The 20,552-nt window shown below is 47.5% G+C and overlaps 1 protein-coding gene across 2 annotated transcripts in view; it reads left to right on the top strand.

Moving 5' to 3' along the window:
* Positions 1-2,136: 2,136 nt before the first annotated feature.
* LOC106599624 (1-phosphatidylinositol 4,5-bisphosphate phosphodiesterase beta-1) overlaps positions 2,137-20,552 on the top strand; it is a 39,220-nt gene continuing 20,804 nt past the window's right edge. For both annotated transcript variants that reach the window (XR_006769608.1, XM_014190918.2), the window contains exons 1-15: positions 2,137-2,638; positions 3,396-3,473; positions 3,944-4,012; positions 4,258-4,398; positions 4,563-4,642; positions 4,813-4,866; positions 5,132-5,207; positions 5,379-5,479; positions 5,640-5,803; positions 14,512-14,658; positions 17,615-17,772; positions 19,550-19,632; positions 19,725-19,809; positions 19,987-20,173; positions 20,355-20,425. Coding sequence is in view for 1 of the 2 variants with exons in the window: in XM_014190918.2 (XP_014046393.2) it covers positions 2,540-2,638; positions 3,396-3,473; positions 3,944-4,012; positions 4,258-4,398; positions 4,563-4,642; positions 4,813-4,866; positions 5,132-5,207; positions 5,379-5,479; positions 5,640-5,803; positions 14,512-14,658; positions 17,615-17,772; positions 19,550-19,632; positions 19,725-19,809; positions 19,987-20,173; positions 20,355-20,425 (1,593 nt within the window). In the remaining variant the exon portion in view is untranslated. The remainder of the gene's footprint in view (positions 2,639-3,395; positions 3,474-3,943; positions 4,013-4,257; positions 4,399-4,562; positions 4,643-4,812; positions 4,867-5,131; positions 5,208-5,378; positions 5,480-5,639; positions 5,804-14,511; positions 14,659-17,614; positions 17,773-19,549; positions 19,633-19,724; positions 19,810-19,986; positions 20,174-20,354; positions 20,426-20,552) is intronic.

Raw genomic sequence — 20,552 nt, 5'->3', positions numbered from 1 at the left:
TGACTGATGACTGATATAAAGACATGTACTGTACGTGATAGGCCTATCTGGCTGATATGATTATGATGGTCATAATGCTTCTTGACAGTGTCATAAAGTATATTTTCTTAGTCCAAGTAAAGTGACACAGGATGGTCATAACACTTCATGACAGTGTCATAAAATGTTATTTAAAATATTATGAAAAAAACATGACTGTGAAGAATTCATTACAACAACAACTAAGGATTTAAGAAATAAACTTTCAACAATAGGAAACTTCTTGGCAGGGAAAAAACTAATTTGAATAAATGTGGGCACTTTTGACACTCTTATGCAGGTGTCATAACCAGCCATAAAATAAGGAAATATATGTCACAACATGTGTAAATATATGGGTCATGACAGTGTTATAACCATATTATGACAGGTTATGACAAGTTATGTCAGCTTTTCTGACATATTATGACATGGTTATGACCATGTCATATCGTGTTATGACACTGGGTGTCAAGTAAAGTGTTACAAAAGTTAATATATTTTGGAAGGATTGTACAGAATCATACCTCAGCAGGGTAGAATGCCAACACAATCAAATGGCATAGACATTAGCACCACGGGGTCGGAGGGAGCTGGCCAGGGAGTGGCCTCAGCATCTGGCTTGGAGCCTTTGTGGTGGTCGCATCAGTTGCATTGTAGAGTTTCCGCCCCATATACCTGTTGTTAGTTGGAAGAATTTTAGCAGGATGATTGGTGGGCAGTATTCTAAAGCATGGGGGGAGGTGGTGGTATGAGAGTGTTCCCCACATACCCAGGATACATCCCCAACAGGGAGGAGGTGGTACATGCTTCTTCTGTAAACACATTTCCAAAAATATTAGTAACATTCTCACAGTTAAAATACAACCGTCCACTACTTTAAATTGACATGAATTAAAGTGAATACCTCACCCTTAGTCTGAACCAGCCACCACTTTTTGGTGTCTAAATTATGGACAGCAGGGGTCTTAGGCTCAGCCACCGGCTGGCTGCCAGTTTGGCTCTGAGGGTGGCCCTTGGGGTGGTTCACCACTGATAAATGAATGGTTAGATGAAGCATCACAATTATCATTTGGTCACTCAATGCGTCACATGTTACAGTCACTTAACAGGGCCCATCACATAGAAATAGAATCCATGGATTCTATGGCCCATCACGTTTCCTATCTTTTCATATTATGTTTTTTTGTGTACTGCACCACTGAAACTGGCTCTGAACTTGTTCTTAACAGACTTACCTAGTTAAATATAGGTTAAGTAAATAAATATATAATAAATTATGATGATTTATCCAATGCCAGAATCATGGCACAGGGAAACAAAACACAGATTGTGTGTATATTGTACTGCAGAAATGTAAAGGGCACGCTGTCTGCCTGTTTGTATGTCCTCTCCTCTCTTCTCCAGTCATCATCGCATCCACATTGTAACAACACTATTCTTTATTTAGTACTGGATGAGAGTAGAGGGTACACATAAGCCTTTGGTTCCTGTATGCATACACGCACGCACACATACACACACACACACACACACACACACACACACACACACACACACACACACACACACACACACACACACACACACACACACACACACACTATATTAACCACACACACACACCATATCAACTAAATAAATGCTGTAGCTCGCCCACACACTCAGGACTCTTCACCCCTTGAGGATGGAGTGGGAGAGTAGGAGCTGAAATAGCTCCTGCAGTAGTCCTGTACACACGCGCACTGTCCACAGGTCAAGCTTTTTAGGATTCAAACCCTTGCAACCAACCATGATGGAAAACCTGTACAGGTATGTATGGTCCTGTGGTATGGTGCTGCACGTGGGAGCCCATACCCTCTGTATTGTTTTTGATGATTATTTGATTAAAAAAAATAGATACAATTTATTATGGATCCAATAAGTTGTCTACATTGGTTTCATATCATCTCTCTCTCTTTGTCTGTCTGTGTATGTGTGTGTCTGTGTGTGTGTCTGTGTGTGTGTGTGTGTGTGTGTGTGTGTGTGTGTGTGTGTGTGTGTGTGTGTGTGTGTGTGTGTGTGTGTGTGTCTGTGTGTGTGTGGGCGTGCAGGCTCCATACGCATGTCAGAGTGAGTCAGTGTGTGGAGGCAGTAGCAGTTATGTCTAACAGAGCGAGCTGACAGATAGAACAGGACAGCTAGTACTATATTATCCTGTTTTACACTAGGTATACAAGAGGACACTGATACTAGAAGAGTAACCCTAAGACAGTCAGCCAGTACAGTAGGACGCATTATACTAAAAAGGAGTTTACTGTTGATTCTACAGAACTGACTAGACAGGGCAAAGGACACCGTTGATTGTAGATGGATATGCAGCTTGTTTCAGTGATGTAAATACCAGATCACTATCATCCAACCCTCTCAGTCTACTGACTAAAGAGGAGAGAAGAGGAGAGCAAGACAGGAGAGGAGAAAGAGTATAGACGGAAAGGGAAAGAGGACTTCCCGCGCTGCTGATTGAAGGTGTGTGTGTACCATGGCAGGGGCTCAGCCAGGGACACATGCTCTGAAGCTTAAACCCCCGACCGTCCCCAATACTCTGCAGAATGGCAGCCGATTCATGAAATGGGATGATGTGAGTATCAGTGTGTGAGTGTGTTGTTAACACTCCTTTTAGGAATGATAAGTGCTAGACATTTAAGATCAAAATGTGCACACACTTGACGTTTGTGGTTGTGATTACACATATAATGTGGTTGCAAATATGTTGTAACGTGTGTGTGTGTGTGTGTGTGTGTGTGTGTGTGTGTGTGTGTGTGTGCGTGCGTGCGTGCGTGCGTGCGTGCGTGCGTGCGTGCGTGTACATGTATGTACGTGTGTGTACGTGTGCGTGTTTGCAAGAATGTGTGTTGGTATGTTGAAGGTTTTAAGCACAGAGCAAGGATACAGAGAAATGTGCTGGCATGTTGCTATGGTAACTGCCATGGTTAAAATCCCTCCTCGGTTAACCGAAATGTTCCACCACATAAAAGAGAGAGATAGATAGAGCAAGAGAGATAGAGAGAGAAAGAGGGAGAGAGAGAGAGTGTGTGTGTGTGCATTGGTGCGTACGTGTGTGTGTCAGTATATATTTCTAAGTAAAGAGGTAATTTGGGACCGGAGTGATTCATGCTTATGCAACGCCTTAGTCAAACCCAACTCAGCTTCAAACATGCGCACACACACACACACACACACACACACACACACACACACACACACACACACACACACACACACACACACACACACACACACACACACACAATACAACATATTCACAACCACACACAACCAACAATGCCAAGTGTGTGTGTGTTTGTGTGTGCTAATCTCTGTCTCCATGTGGTCAGGATCTCTCAACAGTGACTCCCATCACCCTGACTGTGGATCCACATGGATACTTCCTTCACTGGACTGACCAGAACAAGGTACACACACACACACACACACACACACACACACACACACACACACACACACACACACACACACACACACACACACACACAGGAGCTAAGTGGAGGAGACGCCATGCTGTCTCTCACTTTGGGACTCCCACTGTGTATTCTGCTTCCTGCTGGAGCTTTGTGTGTGTGTGTGTGTGTGTGTGTGTGTGTGTGTGTGTGTGTGTGTGTGTGTGTGTGTGTGTGTGTGTGTGTGTGTGTGTGTGTGTGTGTGTGTGTGTGTGTGTTGTGTGGTGAGTGAGTGAGTGAGTGAGTGAGTGAGTGAGTGAGTGAGTGAGTGAGTGAGTGAGTGAGTGAGTGAGTGAGTGAGTGAGTGAGTGAGTGATGAATATTTTAACACCCCTCGCACTCCTTCTCTCATGTCTTTACTCCCTCCCTCATTATCTCTCTATCCTTTTTTCTCTCTGTCTTTCTCCCTTCTATCTCTCCTGCAGGAGACAGAGTTGTTAGACATCACCCATATAAAGGATGCCAGAACAGGGAAGAGCACCAAAACACCAAAGGTACTTAACCCCCAGGACCTCCGAATCTTGACCCAAGCGTGTCAAACCAGGCTCCCGTTGGTTTTCATCACTGCCTTTGATTCATAGTCTGATTCCCTAGCCAATCAGCAATACTAATCAGTAACACTGATCAATGATGTACCATGTTGAAATGAAAACACATTTTGAGGACTGGAGCTGACACCCCTGATCTAACCTGTGACCTTGACCTCTAACCGCTAAACTCTGAACTCTGTCCTCTCTAGGAGGCAAAGCTGCGTGAGCTGCTTGATGTGGGGAACCTAGTTGGTCGTATAGAGAATCGTTTGTTGACCATAGTCACAGGACCGGACATGGTCAACATCACATACCTCAACTTCATGGCCCTGCAAGAGGAGGAGGCCACGGTACACACACACACACACACACACACATTTACATATACACGCGCACGCACACACACACACACACACACACACACACACACACACACACACACACACACACACACACACACACACACACACACACACACACACACTGTCCCTCTCTTTGTCTCTGTGTTGTATAGGAGTGGGCTGAGGAGCTGTTCTCTCTGGCCTCCAACCTGTTGAGTCACAACATGAACAGAGAAACAAGTCTGGAGAAAGCGTGAGTCTATCAGGAAAATTAATTTTGGGGCTGATTAAATCTTTACGGCATTTAAAAAGGAAACGCGGGTGCCAGACAGATCTGTGATAGCAATGGAGATCACTGGAAATGTTGGTGTGACAGAAGTGTATTTATTCCTGTCTCCCTTTTTCCTAATCTTTCTCTAACAGGTATGTCAGACTGACCCTGCAGCCAAACTCAGAGGGGCGGATCCCAGTGAAGAAGTGAGTGAATCCCATTGGTTCCTCAATCATTTTAGGGGATCGTCCTGAGCAAGGTGTTGTGCAGAATCACTGATCTATATAAATTACCTGGTATCCCAAATAACCACTCATTATAGGATCAAAATTTGTGAATCTGTGCAGCGCTTTGCTCAGGGCCCATAACTTCGAACACTAATTGTCACTCCCGTGTCTGCTGATTAACTTCCTGTGAATCCGGCGGGATGTGGTTGGTTTATATTGTGCATGTCCTGCCCCTTTTATCCAGCATCGTCCGCATGTTCTCAGCGGACAAAAAGAGGGTGGAGACGGCTTTGGAACACTGCAACCTACCATTTGGACGGGTATAGATTATAACTATGGAATACTATATAATATAACAATCTATACAATATTAAAGTTGGTAGTGGTGGTATTTTAACTGGTAGTTATTTCCTCTCACACGCAAGCCAACTATTTAAATGATCACTTCTTGAAACCTGAATCATCTCAGTGGTATTTGTGTTCCTCTGCAGAGTGACTCTATTCCCCTTGAGGACTTCACCCCTGACCTTTACAGATCTTTCCTCTCCCACCTCTGTCCTCGGCCAGAACTCAGCTCAGTTTTCTCTCAGCAGTAAGTACTGATACTACCTCCTGGCACCCAGCTCTAAACCCTGACCCTTTCTGATCCTTCCTCTCCGATCCTCTGCTGTTCAGCCAGAACTCAGCTCAGTCTTCTCTCAGCAGTATGTACAGTCACTAATTCCTGACTATTTCTCTCTCTCTTTCTGTAGAGGTGCTAAGGGTGCTTACCTGTCGGTGGATCAGATGACAGAGTTCATTAATGAGAGGCAGAGAGATCCTCGTCTGAATGAGATTCTGTATCCTCCTCTCAGACCCTCTCAGACACAGACCCTGATGGAGAAATATGAACTCAACCACAGCCTGCTCAAACAAGGTGTGTGTGAGTGTGTTTTGTGTGCATGCGTTTGTGTCTAAGAGTAAGCTTGCGTGCATGCATGTATGCATACTTGGGTGTGTGAGATATGAGTGTCTTTGTGTATATACAGTGCATTCGGAAATTATTCAGACCCCTTGACTTTTTCAACATTTGTTACATTACAGTCTTACCTTTACAGTTTTCCCTCATCCCTCATCAATCTCAACACAATACCCCAAAATGACAAAGCAAAAATAGGATTTTAGAAATTTATGCAAATGTGAAAAAACGAATAGCGGAAAAATCACATGTACATAAGTATTCAGACCCTTTACTCAGTACTTTGAAGCACCTTTGGCAGCGATTACAACCTTGAGTATTGGGTATGACGCTACAAGTTTGGTACACCTGCATTTGGGGAGTGTTGCCCATTCTTCTCAGCAGATCCTCTCAAACTCTGTCAGGTTGGATGGGGAGCATTGCTGCACAGCTATTTTCAGGTCTCTCCAGAGATGTTCGATCAGGTTCAGGTCCAGGCTCTGGCTGGGCCACTCAAGGACATTCAGAGACTTGTCCTGAAGCTACTACTGCGTTGTCATGGCTGTGTGCTTAGGGTCATTGTACTGTTGGAAGGTGAACCTTCACCCAGGTCTGAGGTCTTGAGCGCTCTGGAGCAGGTTTTCATTAAGAATCTCTCTGTCCCTCGATCCTGACTAGTCTTCCAGTCCCTGCCGCTGAAAAACAACCCCACAGCATGATGCTGCCACCATCATGCTTCACCGTTGGGATGGTGCCAGGTTTCCTCCAGACGTGACACTTGGTATTCAGGCCAATGAGTTCAATCTTGGTTTCATCAGACAAGAGAATCTTGTTTCTCATGGTCTGAGAGTCCTTTAGGTGCCTTTTGGCAAACTCCAAGCAGGCTGTTATGTGTCTTTTACTGAGAAGTGGCTTCCGTCTGGCCACTCTACCATAAAGTCCTGATTGGTGGAATGTTGCAGAGATTGTTGTCCTTCTGGAAGGTTCTCCCATCTCCACAGAGGAACTCTGGAGCTCCAGAGTGCCCATCGGGTTCTTGGTCGCCTTCTTGACCAAGGCCCTTCTCCCCCGATTGCTCAGTTTGGCCGGGTGGCCAGGTCTTGGTGGTTTCAAACTTCTTCCATTTAAGAATGATGGAGGCACTGTGGTTTTGGGGACCTTCAATGCGCGGAAATGTTTTGGTACCCTTCCCTAGATCTGTGCCTCAACACAAACCCGTTTCGGAGCTCTACGGACATTTCCTTCGACCTCATGGCTTTGTTTTTGCTCTGACATGCACTGTCAACAGTGGGACCATACAGTGGGGGAAAAAAGTATTTGATCCCCTGCTGATTTTCTACATTTGCCCACTGACAAAGAAAGGATCAGTCTATAATTTTAATGGTAGGATTATTTGAACAGTGAGAGACAGAATAACAACAAAGAAATTCAGAAAAACACGTCTAAAATGTTATAAATTGATTAGCATTTTAATGAGGGAAATAAGTATTTGACCCCCTCTCAATCAGAAAGATTTCTGGCTCCCAGGTATCTTTTATACAGGTAACGAAATGAGATTAGGAGCACACTGTTAAAGGGAGTGCTCCTAACCGCAGCTTGTTAACTGTAAAAAAGACATCTGTCCATAGAAGCAATCAATCAATCAGATTCCAAACTCTCCACCATGGCCAAGACCAAAGAGCTCTCCAAGGATGTCAGGGACAAGATTGTAGACCTACACAAGGCTAGAATGGGCTACAAGACCATCGCCAAGCAGCTTGGTGAGAAGGTGACAACATTTGGTGCGATTATTCGCAAATGGAAGAAACACAAAATAACTGTCAATATCCCTCAGCCTTGGGCTCCATGCAAGATCTCACCTCGTGGAGTTGCAATGATCATGAGAACGGTGAGGAATCAGCCCAGAACTACACGGGAGGATCTTGTCAATGATCACAAGGCAGCTGGGACCATAGTCACCAAGAAAACAATTGGTAACACACTACGCCGTGAAGGACTGAAATCCTGCAGCGCCCGCAAGGTCCCCCTGCTCAAGAATACATATACATGCCCGTCTGAAGTTTGCCAATGAATATCTGAATGATTCAGAGGACAACTGGTGAAAGTGTTGTGGTCAGATGAGACCAGAATGGAGCTCTTTGGCATCAACTCAACTCGCCGTGTTTGGAGTAGGAGGAATGCTGCCTATGACCCCAAGAACACCATCTCCACCGTCAAACATGGAGGTGGAAACATTATGCTTTGGGGGTGTTTTTCTGCAAAGGGGACAGGACAACTTCACTACATCAAATGGACGATGGACGGGGCCATGTACCGTCAAATCTTGGGTGAGAACGTCCTTCCCTCAACCAGGCTCATTGAAAATGGGTCATGGATGGGTATTCCAGCATGACAATGACCCAAAACACACGGCCAAGGCAACAAAGGAGTGGCTCAAGAAGAAGCACATTAAGGTCCTGGAGTGGCCTAGCCAGTCTCCAGACCTTAATCCCATAGAAAATCTGTGGAGGGAGCTGAAGGTTCGAGTTGCCAAACGTCAGCCACGAAACCTTAATGACTTGGAGAAGATCTGCAAAGAGGAGTGGGACAAAATCCCTCCTGAGATGTGTGCAAACCTGGTGGCTAATCAAATACTTTTTTCCCCCACTGTATATAGACAGGTATGTGCCTTTCCAAATCATGTCCACAGGTGGACTCCAATCAAGTTGTAGAAACATCTCAAGGATGATCAATGGAAACAGAATACACCTGAGTTCAATTTCAAGTCTCATAGCAAAGGGTCTGAATACTTTTGTAAATAAGGTGTTTCAGTTTAAAATGTTTAATAAATTAGCAAGTTTCTAAAAACCTGTTTTCACTTTGTCATTATGGGGTATTGTCAAGGGTGTGTGTACTGGTGGCGAAGTCAGGTGCAGGAGAGCAGAGAGTTGTGAACAGGCGCACACTTTATTCAGGCTGGAGTGAACAAACAGACGGACTCAATCTGTGTCAAAACCTCCAGCAAAAAGGCAAAAGTGCAAAGCGCGAAAAACACTCACCAAAGCTAATGTACCAAAAAAACATACAACGTGCACAAACACGGAACATGGAAACATAGCCTGGCGCGTAACAATAACCAGATAACAACAAACAATTTCACACAAAGACATGGAGGGGAACAGAGGAATAAATACATGCATTGTGATTAGGGAATGAAAACCAGGTGTGCAGGGAACAAGACAAAACAAATGAAACAATGAAAAATGGGGCGGCGATGGCTAGAAAGCCGGTGACATTGACCGCCGAACGCCGCCCGAACAAGGAGAGGAGCCGACTTTGGCGGAAGTCGTGACAGTACCCCCCCCTTCGCGCGCGGCTCCAGCGGCACGCCAACACCGGCCTCGGGGACGACCCGGAGGGCGATCCGGCCGGTGACGGTGGAACTCCCGCAGCAGTTCAGGATCCAATACATCCGCCACCGGAACCCAGCAGCTCTCCTCCAGACCGTACCCCTCCCACTCCACGAGGTACTGAAGGCCCCTCGCCCGATGCCTCGAATCCAGGATGGAACGAACGGATACACCGGGGCCCCCTAGATGTCCAGAGGGGGCCGAGGAACCTCCCGTAGATTCCTGGAGCGGACCAACCACCACCGGCCTGAGGAGAGACACATGGAACGAGGGCTTAATACGGTAATCGGGGGGAAGCTGTAACCTGTAACACACCTCGTTCACTCTCCTCAGGACATTGAATGGCCCCACAAACCGCGGACCCAGCTTCCGGCAGGGCAGGCGGAGGAGCAGGTTTCGGTTCGAGAGCCAGACCCAGTCTCACTGCGGTGATGGTCCGCGCTGGTCTTTTGGCGCAGCGCGGCTCGGCCGGCTTCCCATGTCTCCTCCGCGCGCCTGAACCAGTTGTCCACCGCCGGAGCCTCGATCTGACCCTGATGCCAAGGCGCCAGAACCGGCTGGTACCCCAATATGCTTTGAAAGGGGGAGAGGTTAGTGGAGGAGTGGAGGAGTGGCGGAGCGAGTTCTGTGCCATCTTGACCCAGGGAACGAACGCCGCCCACTCCCCCGGCCGGTCCTGGCAATAGGACCGCAGAAACCTGTCCACATCCTGGTTCACTCTCTCCACCTGCCTGTTATTCTCAGGGTGAAAACCCGAGGTGAGGCTGATCGAGACCCCAGATGTTCCATGAATGCCTTCCAGACTCTCGACGTGAACTGGGGATCCCGATCAGAAACTATATCCTCTGGCACCCAGTAGTGCCGGAGGACGTGTGTAAACAGGGCCTCTGCAGTCTGTAGGGCCGTAGGGAGACCGGGCAGAGGGAGGAGACGCCAGGACTTAGAGAAATGATCCACAACGACCAGGATCGTGGTGTTTCCCTGTGAGGGAGGAATATCGGTTAGAAAATCCACCGACAGGTGTGACCAAGGTCGTTGTGGAACGGGTAAGGGATGTAGCTTACCTCTGGGCAGGTGTCTAGGAGCCTTACACTGGGCACACACCTAGCAGGAGGAAACATAAACCCTCACTTCCTTTGCCAAGGTGGGCCACCAGTACTTCCCAGTCAGACAGCGCACCATCCGACCGATCCCCGGATGACCAGAGGAGGGTGACGTGTGGGCCCAATAGATCAACTGGTCACGGACAGCAGACGGAACGTACAGACGCCCGACGGGACACTGGAGGGGAGTGGGCTCTGTACGCAACGCCTGCTCAATGTCCGCGTCCAGCACCCACATGACCGGCGCTACCAGGCAGAAGGCCGGGAGTATGGGAGTCTGATCCATGGGCCGCTCCTCTGTGTCATACAGTGCGTCTGCCTTCATATTCTGGGAACCTGGTCTGTAGGACAGGGTAAACACAAAAAGGGTAAAGAACATGGCCCACCTTGCCTGACGAGGATTGTCTCTTCGCTGCCCGGATGTACTCCAGGTTGCGGGGGTCAGTCCAGATGAGGAAAGAGTGTTTAGCCCCCTCAAGCCAATGTCTCCATGCCTTCAAAGCTTTAACCACAGCCAACAGCTCCCGGTCCCCCACATCATAGTTTCGCTCCGCCGGGCTGAGCTTCTTCGAGAAAAAAGAAAGCACAGGGGCGGAGCTTCGGTGGCGTGCCCGAGTGCTGTGAGAGCACGGCTCCTATCCCGGCCTCAGACGCGTCCACCTCCACTATGAACGCCAAAGAGGGATCCGGATGGGCCAGCACGGGAGCCGAGGTAAACAGAGCTCTTAGGTGCCCAAAAGCCCTTTCCGCCTCAACCGACCACTGCAGACATACAGGACCCCCTTCAGCAGTGAGGTAATGGGAGCAGCCACCTGGCCAAAACCCCGGATAAATCTCCGGTAGTAATTGGCAAACCCTACAAACCCTAAACCCTAAAAAACGCTGCACCTCCTTTACAGGAGGTTGCAATGCGGTCACTCTCCATCTCCACCCCTGATGTGGAAATGCAATACCCTAGGAAGGAGACGGCCTGCTGGAAGAACAGGCATTTCTCAGCCTTGATGTACAGGTCATGCTCCAACAGTCGTCCAAGTACCCTGCGCACCAAGGACAAATGCTCGGCGCGTGTCACGGAGTATATCAGAATGTCATCGATATACACCACTACACCCTGCCCGTGCAGGTCCCTGAAAATCTAATCTACAAAGGATTGGAAGACTGATGGAGCATTCATCAACCCGTACGGCATGACGAGGTACTCATAATGGCCTGAGGTGGTACTAAATGCCGTCTTCCACTAATCTCCCTCCCGGATACGCACCAGGTTGTACGCGCTCCTGAGATCCAGTTTAGTGAAGAAGCACGCACATCTTTTTACAGAAGGCCAGAGCCAAATCGGCATATTCTGGGGGGATGCTCACGGTGGAGACCTGGTCTGGACTTTCCACCATGGTAGCACCAACGGAAACCCCTACACACCTCCCCGAGCACTCTCGCGGCCACCCCGTGAGAGCCCTCTGTTGCCAGGAAGTGGGGTTATGACGAGCCAACCAGGGAAGGCCTAGTACCACGGGAAACACAGGAGAGTCAATGAGGAAGAGACTGATTCTCTCCTCGTGACCCCCCTGCGTCCTCATGGCCAGGGAGATGGTGACTTCCCTGATTAGCCCGGACCCTAATGGTCGACTATCCAGAGCGTGTACCGGAAAAGATCTAACCACAGGAATAATGGGGATCCCTAAACTAAGGGCGAACGCTCTGTCGATAAAATTCCCAGCTGCGCCTGAATCGACAAGCGCCTTATGCTGGGAATGCGGGGAAAACTCAGGAAAACAAACAGGTACAAACAGATGGACAACAGAGGACTCTGGATGAGAGTGGTGCAGACTCACCTGGGGTGACGCCAGAGTGCCCTGCCTACTGCCTCGACTCCCAGAGGGACCAACCCGGCACCGACCGGCAGTGTGCCCTCTGCGGCCACAGAGGGTGCACGTGAAGCCCCCTCCTCCAGCCTCCCTATGCGCAGCCCCTCCTAGCTCCATGGGCACCGGAGCGGGGGTGCTGGAAGATGGAACCGACAGAGCCCCCTCTGGACATCCGCGGGTGACCAGCAGGTTATCCAACCGGATGGACAGATCCACCAGTTGGTCAAAAGTGATGGTGGCATCCCTGCAGGCCAACTCACGTTGGATGTCCTCGCGCAGGCTGCATCGGTAGTGGTCGATGAGGGTCCTGTCGTTCCACCCTGCTCCGGCGGCCAAGGTCCGGAATTCCAGGGCGAACTCCTGGGCGCTCCTCGTCCCCTGCCTCAAATGGAAGTGCCGTTCCTCCGCCACTCTACCTTCCGGCGGATGGTCGAAGACGTCTCGGAAGCGACGGGTGAACTCCTCGAAGTGGTCCAACGACAACCAGCTGCCTCTAATTGGAGGTCCTACCAAAACCCCAACATAGAAATAGAAAACTAGATTTAAACATAGAAATAGAAAACATAGAACCTAAACCAAATACACTGAAACACACAAAACAAACACCCCCTGCCACGCCCTGACCAAACTACAATGACAAAATAACCCCTTTTACTGGTCAGGACGTGACAGTACCCAAGACCCCCCCCAAAAGGTGCAGACCCCGACTGCACCTCAAAAACAAAAACCCCACAAAAACAACCCCAAACTTAAAGGGAGGGAAGGGAGGGTGGCCAGTGCTCCCTGTGCTACACCCCCCCTTCCCAATCCTCCCACTATGGAGGTGGCTCTGGCTCTGGGCGTAGCTCCCGTTCAGAAGACTCTAGGCTGGGAAGCGTTGCTGGAGCCTCCTGGCTGAGGAGCGTCGCTGGAGGCACCTGGCTGAGGAGCGTTGCTGGAGGCTCCGGGCTGAGGAGCGTCGCTGTAGACTCCGGGCTGAGGAACGTTGCTGGAGGCTCAGGGCTGAGGAGCGTCGCTGGAGGCTCAGGGCTGAGGAGCGTTGCTGGAGGCTCAGTGCTCACAGCAGGCACTGGCTGTACCGGGTTATGGAGGCGCACTGGAGAGTGAGTGCGGGGAGCAGGAACAGGACGTACTAATGACCGAGTGCTCACAGCAGGTACTGGCTGTACCGGGTTATGGAGGCGCACTGGAGGCCTGCTGCGTGGGGCTGGCTTTGGAGGCGCCAGACTAGTAACACACACCTCGGGGCGAGTGCAGGGAGCAGGAACAGGACGTACTGGACAAGGCAGGCGCACTAGAGGCCTGGTGCGTGGGGCTGGCTTTGGAGGCACCAGACTAGTAACACATACCTCAGGGCTAGTGCGGGGAGCAGGAACAGGGTAAACTGGACCGAGGAGATGCACTGTTGGCCAGATGCGCTGCGCCGGCGCACTTCTCCCTGGCTGCCAGCCAACTCTCGCCCGGCAACGCTGCGGAGCCCTTATTGACCGCACCGGACTGTGCGTGCGTATGGGCGACACAGTGCGTATCTCCGCATAACAAGGTGCTTGCTTGATCCGTCGCGCCCCATAATAAGCATGGGGAGTTGGCTCAGGTCTCCATCCTGACTCTGCCCAACTCCCCGTGTGCCCCCCCCAAAAAAAAAACATTTGGGGGATGCCTCTCGGCCTCATGTAGCTCCCTTAATTTCCTCTCCCAGAAACGTCGTTCTGCCTCCCACGTCCATCCTTCTCCTCGGTGGTCCAATCCCCGCTGCTTGGTCCTTGTTTGGTGGGTGGTTCTGTCATAGGCGTCGTAAGGATTGGACCAAGGCGCAGCGGGTAAAGTGCTCATCTTCTTAATTTATTTAAAGATAACACTTGAACAAAATAAACAAAACGATGAAACAGTTCAGTAAGGCAACACATACTATACAGGAAAACAACCACCCAGAAAACACAAGTGAAACAAACCCCAACTAAATATGGCCTCCAATTAGAGGCAACGACAACCAGCTGGCTCTAATTGGAGGTCCTACCAAACCCCAACATAGAAATAGAAAACTAGATTTAAACATAGAAATAGAAAACATAGAACCTAAACCAAAAACACCGAAACACACAACAAACACCCCCTGCCACGCCCTGACCAAACTACAATGACAAAATAACCCCTTTTACTGGTCAGGACGTGACAATTGTGTGTAGATTGCTGATGATTTCTTTTATTTAATCCATTTTAGAATAAGGCTGTAACTTAACAAAATGTGGGAAAAGTAAAGGGGTCTGAATACTTTCCTAATGCACTGTAACCCTCCATTGTGTGCATGTGTGTGCCTGTGTGTTCTGTAGGCCTGATCACGTTGGAGGGGCTCAGCAAGTACCTGGTGTCTGATGAGAACGGAGTGATTCCTCCTGAGAAGCTGGACCAGTCCGAAGACATGACCTTCCCTCTGTCTCACTACTTCATCAACTCCTCACATAACACCTACCTCACAGGTACACACATGCACGCCCATGCGCACACACACACACATTAGTGATTTAGGGTCATGAAATATTGTGTGGTTGAGGGGTGGGTGGGTGGCTGGTGGGTGGGTTGAATAAAGAGAACACAATACCTTAAATCCATAATGTACTGTATCATAAATGTATAATTATTGTGCCATTTATATTTATAGGCTACTTTGAGGTTTTTCTCTCATTATTTTAGGTTATCTGGCATTAGTGCGTATGCCTACGCTTTAGGGCCTAACTGTAGCCTATGCACGCCAAATAGCCTTTATGCCAATCACGAAATGCTTTTGGATACGGGCAGAAAAAGTTCATGTAGATCCACAGAGGCAAAAAGGACAATCTTGAGTGTAATTCAATAAAAGAAACGCTGTGAAATGGAGAGTTAAAAATAAAGAGAAGGGAGGGCAAGAAAAGTAATGTTTGGAAAGATTTGAAGTGGTAAGAGGATGACGATGGTGACAGGTGTGCATAATCAGCAGTCTGGTGACCTAGAGGCCAGAGAGGGAAGGTTCCCGAAGTGCGGGAACCTGTTGAACCGGCTGGGGCGCAGGAGCCCGGCGACCTAGAGCGCAAAAGAAGGAGTAGACGATACAGCATCCCCTCTCCGACACGCGGCTCCAGCCGCAGGACGCCGACCAGAGGGACGTTCCGGGGATCAGGAGCGGATCTGTCGCCTCCGTAGGGGCACAGGAACCTGACTAGCAGCCTGAAGCGCAGGAGCCTGCCGAGCCTTGGAAGGCATGGAAGCCTGACGAGCTAGCTGAGGCATCCTCGGTAGACTCGGCAACAGACACTTGATCCGCCAACTGAGTCTTGACACCCTGATGTACCGGCTGAGGCATAAAAGCCTGTAAAGCAGGCTGAGGCATCCTTGGTTGCTCCGGCAGTGGAACCCAGACCTGATGTCACCTCCAACACACAAAAAAAACCACTCCCTGATGCTTCCCTTTGGTGAGGTGTTATTCTGTAAGCAAGTACAGGGAGTTCATATTTAATAAATAAATGGAACATAATACAAAACAAGAAACACAAAAAGCACACAGACATGAAACAGAAACAATAACGCCTGGGGAAGGAACCAAAGGGAGTGACATAAATAGGGCAGGTAATCATGGAGGTAATGGAGTCCAGGTGGGTGTCAATAAGCGCTGGTGCGCGTGTCGATAGTGACAGGTGTGTGTAATAATCAGCAGTCTGGTGACCTAGAGGCCAGAGAGGGAGTATATGTGACACATACAAGCCAAACTGAAATCTTATCAGAAACATCTTGGGTCGTTTTCATAGCTTTCTATTTCCTTACAACCGGTCAAACTGATGTCATTTGGACATTTTGCATAGAAAATCTTTCCTGGTTTTTGTTGTTGTCGAGTTATTGTATTTTCTCCCAGGTCCCCAAATGTCTTTGCTCCGCAAAAGAAGCAGAGATGACAGAGATAACTTTACCGATGTCAATTAGAATGAAGCATTCATTCTATTGATCTAAGACATTATTCTGGTGAGCAAGGGTTTATTTAGTCTTCTAAGGAAACATAATGACAGAAGAGAAGGTGCATGTATGTAATGATAGATAAGTTGATGAACAAATATAAATTATAACCGGAAACATATCTTCAGTGCATTCAGAAAGTATTTTGTTATCTTACAGCCTTATTCTAAAATTTATTAAATTGTTTTTTTTTTAAATCATCAATCTACAGTACACACAATACCCCATAATGACAAAGCAAAGACACATTTTGAGATGTTTTTGAAAATTATAAAAAATACAAAATTGAAATATCAGATTTACATAAGTATTCAGACCCTTTACTCAGTACTTTCTTGAAGCACCTTTGGCAGCAATTACAGCCTCAAGTCTTCTTGGGTATGACTCTACGTGCATGGCACACCTGGGGAGTTTCTCCTATTCTTCTCTGCAGATCCTTTCAAGTTTTGTTAGGTTGGAAGAGGAACATCGCTGCATAGAATTTTTCAGGTCTCTCCAGAGATGTTTGATCAGGTTCAAGTCCGGGCTCTGGCAGGGCCACTCAATGACATTCAGAAGCCACTCCTGCGTTGTCTTGGCTGTGTGTTTAGGGTCGTTGTCCTGTTAGAAGGTGAACCTTCGCCCCAGTCTGAGCTCTCTGGAGCAAGTTTTCATCAAGGATCTCTCTGTACTTTACTCCGTTCATCTTTCATTCGATCCTGACTAGTCTCCCAGTCCCTGCTGCTGAACAACATCTACACAGCATGATGCTCCCACCACCATGATTCACTGTAGGGATGGTATTGGCCAGGTGATGAGCAGTGCCTGGTTTCCTCCAGATGTGACGCTTGGCATTCAGGCCAAAGAAGTTCAATCTTGGTTTCATCAGACCAGAGAATCTTGTTTCTCATGGTCTACGAATCCTTTAGGTGCCTTTTGGCAAACTCCAAGTGGGCTGTCATGTGCTTTTACTGAGAAGTGGCTTCTGTCTGGCCACTCCACCTTAATGTCTTGATTGGTGGAGTGCTGCAGAGATTGTTGTCCTTCTGGAAGGTTCTCCCATCTTGACAGAGGAACTCTGGAGCTCTGTCAGAGTGACCATGGGGCTCTTGGTCACCTCCCTGACCAAGGCCCTTCTCCCCCGATTGCTCAGTTTGGCCGGGCGGCCAGCTCTAGGAGGAGTCTTGATAGTTCCAAACTTCTTCCATTGAACAAACAGCTGACCCTGGCATCACACACACACACACACACACACACACACACACACACACACACACACACACACACACACACACACACACACACACACACACACACACACACACACACACACACAGACACACAGACACAGACACACACACACACACACACACACACACACACACTATTTGTTGACTCACACAAATCTAATCTGTGTGTAGGCCTATATATATTTATAAATATGTGTGTGTACGTGTATGTGTGTGTGTGTAGCGGGGCAGCTGGCAGGTAGTTCGTCAGTGGAGATGTACCGTCAAGTGATGTTGGCAGGCTGTCGGTGTGTGGAGTTAGACTGTTGGAAAGGACGGACCACAGAGGAGGAACCAGTCATCACACACGGCTTCACCATGACCTCAGAGATCTGCTTTAAGGTACACACACGTCGCACGCCGCTCGCACGCATACACAAACACACACATGCTCTGAAATCTCCTGCATCAAGGCTAACTCCATTCGTCTGTGTCAAGGCTACATTAGTCTTCGCCTTGTCTCTGCTTCTAAAACTGTTCATTTTATTCAGATATAGTCTATATCGGACGCGGCAGGCCACTGCAGTAAGCTGAATTCACTGTCATGTTCGTGGAACCATTCCTGGACAATCCTAGCTTTGTGTCATTGGGCATTATCCTGCTGAAAAAATATTTTCACTGATGGATACACTGCTGCCATGAAGGGATGCACCTGATTGGCAATGTGTGGCTCAGTTAGTTGGGCATGGTGCTTGCAACACCAGGGTTGTGGGTTTGATTCCCACGGGGGACCAGTGTGAAAAATAATAAATGTATGTACTCATTACTGTAAGTTGCTCTGGAGAAGAGCGTCTGCTAAATGATGTAAAAATGGCAATGATATCCTGGGGCATTCAAACATTGCTCCACTTTTATCAAGGGGCCAATGTGTGCCATGAAAACACACCCCACACCATGACACCATCACAACCTGCCTTCAATGTTGACACGGTGCGTGATAGATGCAGTAGTGTAAAAATACTTTAAAGTACTACTTAAGTCGTTTTTTGGGGTATCTGTACTTTACTATTTCTATTTTTGACAACTTTTACTTTTACTTCACTACATTCCTAAAGATAATTATATACTGTTTACTCCATACATTTTCCCTGACACCCAAAAGTACTCGTTACATTTTGAATGCTTAGCAGGACAGGAAAATTGTCAAATTCACACACTTATCAAGAGAACATCCCTTGTCATCCTACTACCTCTGATCTGACAGACTCACTAAACATATGCTTCATTTGTAAATTATGTGTTAGTGTTGGAGCATGCCCCTGGCTATTTGTAAATTAAAATAAACAAGAAAATTATGCTGTATGGTTTGCTTAATATAAGGAATATGAAATTATTTATATTTTTACTTTTACTTTTCATACTTGGGTATATTGTAGCAATTACATTTACTTTTAATACTTAAGTATATTTGAAACCAAATACTTTTAGACTTACTCAAGTAGTATTTTACTGGGTGACTGACTTTTACTTGAGTCATTTCATATTAAGGTATCTTTACTGTTACTCAAGTATGATAATTGGGTACTTTTTCCACCAGTGGATAGATGCATGTGCTCTTGTGGTTTTCTTCATACCCTCATCCTCCCATCAGCGTGAAACAGCAGGAACCAGGATTCACCAGACCAGGCAATGTTTTTCAAATTCTCCAGTGCCAAGTGTTTTCGTTCCTTAGCCCACTGCAACGGCAGTTTCTTGTTTTTTGCTAAAAGAAGTGGAACTCTATAAGGTCGTTGGCTGCCATACCCCCATTTGTGTCAATGTACGATGAGTTGTGCATTCTTTTCTGGGCCTTTGGGCACAAATGTTGTACTGTCAGTTGACAAACTGTTGCCCATCTGTTGCTCTGCACAATTCATGTCAGCCTCCTTTTTCTTCTTTCATCAATTACCCGTTTTTGACCACTGGCCTGCCATTAGCTGGATGTCCTTTGGGTGGTGGACTATTCTTGAAACACGGGAAACTGTTGAGCGTGAAAAACTCAGCAGCGTTGCAGTTCTTGACACACTCAAGCGTTGCAGTTCTTGACACACCTAATGTTTTGTACACTCAGTGTATATATGTGTAATAACCAACTATAACCAACTAACCAACTATTATAACTTCTCCTTTTACTCTACAGGAGGTGATTGAGGCCATCGCTGAATGTGCTTTCAAAACCTCTCCTTTTCCTGTCATCCTGTCCTTCGAAAACCATGTGGACTCGTGAGTGAACATATATATTAATAGGCGAATATATTAGAAAATATTTGGTGAACTGCTCTTTAATCCTGACCCCTGACCTCTAATCCTAACAGGCCAAAGCAACAAGCCAAGATGGCAGAATACTGTAGGTCGATTTTTGGAGATGCACTACTGATTGACCCACTGGAGAAATATCCTGTAAGTTTTTAGGACACATGCGCACCCCACACACCACACACACACACACACACACACACACACACACACACACACACACACACACACACACACACACACACTTGCATGCATGTACACTGATATGTGTGTGCGTTGCTTGTGCGTGTGTGTGTGTCTGTTTGTTTGTGTGTGTGTTAGCTGGAGTCTGGGGTACCCCTGCCAAGTCCTCAGGAGCTGATAGGTAAGATCCTCATTAAGAACAAGAAATCCCACAAGCCCTCGGCTGCCCATGGCAACAAGAGAATGGCAGAGCAGCCAACCAACCAGAGCGTAGCAGCAGAACAGGCAACAGATGAGCCCTCGTCTCCTAGCAACATTACAGAAGGTGAGGCTGTCTGCAAGTGTGCTCTAATGCATCAAAATTATGATAATAATAATAATAATCATGTTCATCGTCTAAATCACTATCATCACAGCTGGTGAGGCTCTCTAGAAGCCTTTTATAAGAAATGACAACAACAACAAAAACACTTTTAGAGTATATGAAAATGTAAACATTCTTTCAGGAGAAATAGAGGCTGAAGACGATGATGATGACGATGATGATGACGATGACTGTAAGAAGACATCAGATGAGGTGAGTTCAGTAGCTTGTACTCTGCTACCATGGTTACTTGGTTACCCTTTAACACTGCTGATGTAGGTTAGAGGGGAGTGTCAGGGTTAGGGTAACATGGCTGCCTGTTATGTGATGACTTTGTCTC

This window comes from Salmo salar, chromosome ssa01 (genome assembly GCF_905237065.1).
Source record: "Salmo salar chromosome ssa01, Ssal_v3.1, whole genome shotgun sequence".
NCBI classification, from domain to species: domain Eukaryota; kingdom Metazoa; phylum Chordata; class Actinopteri; order Salmoniformes; family Salmonidae; genus Salmo; species Salmo salar.
This window is presented reverse-complemented; position numbering and strand designations above follow the sequence as displayed.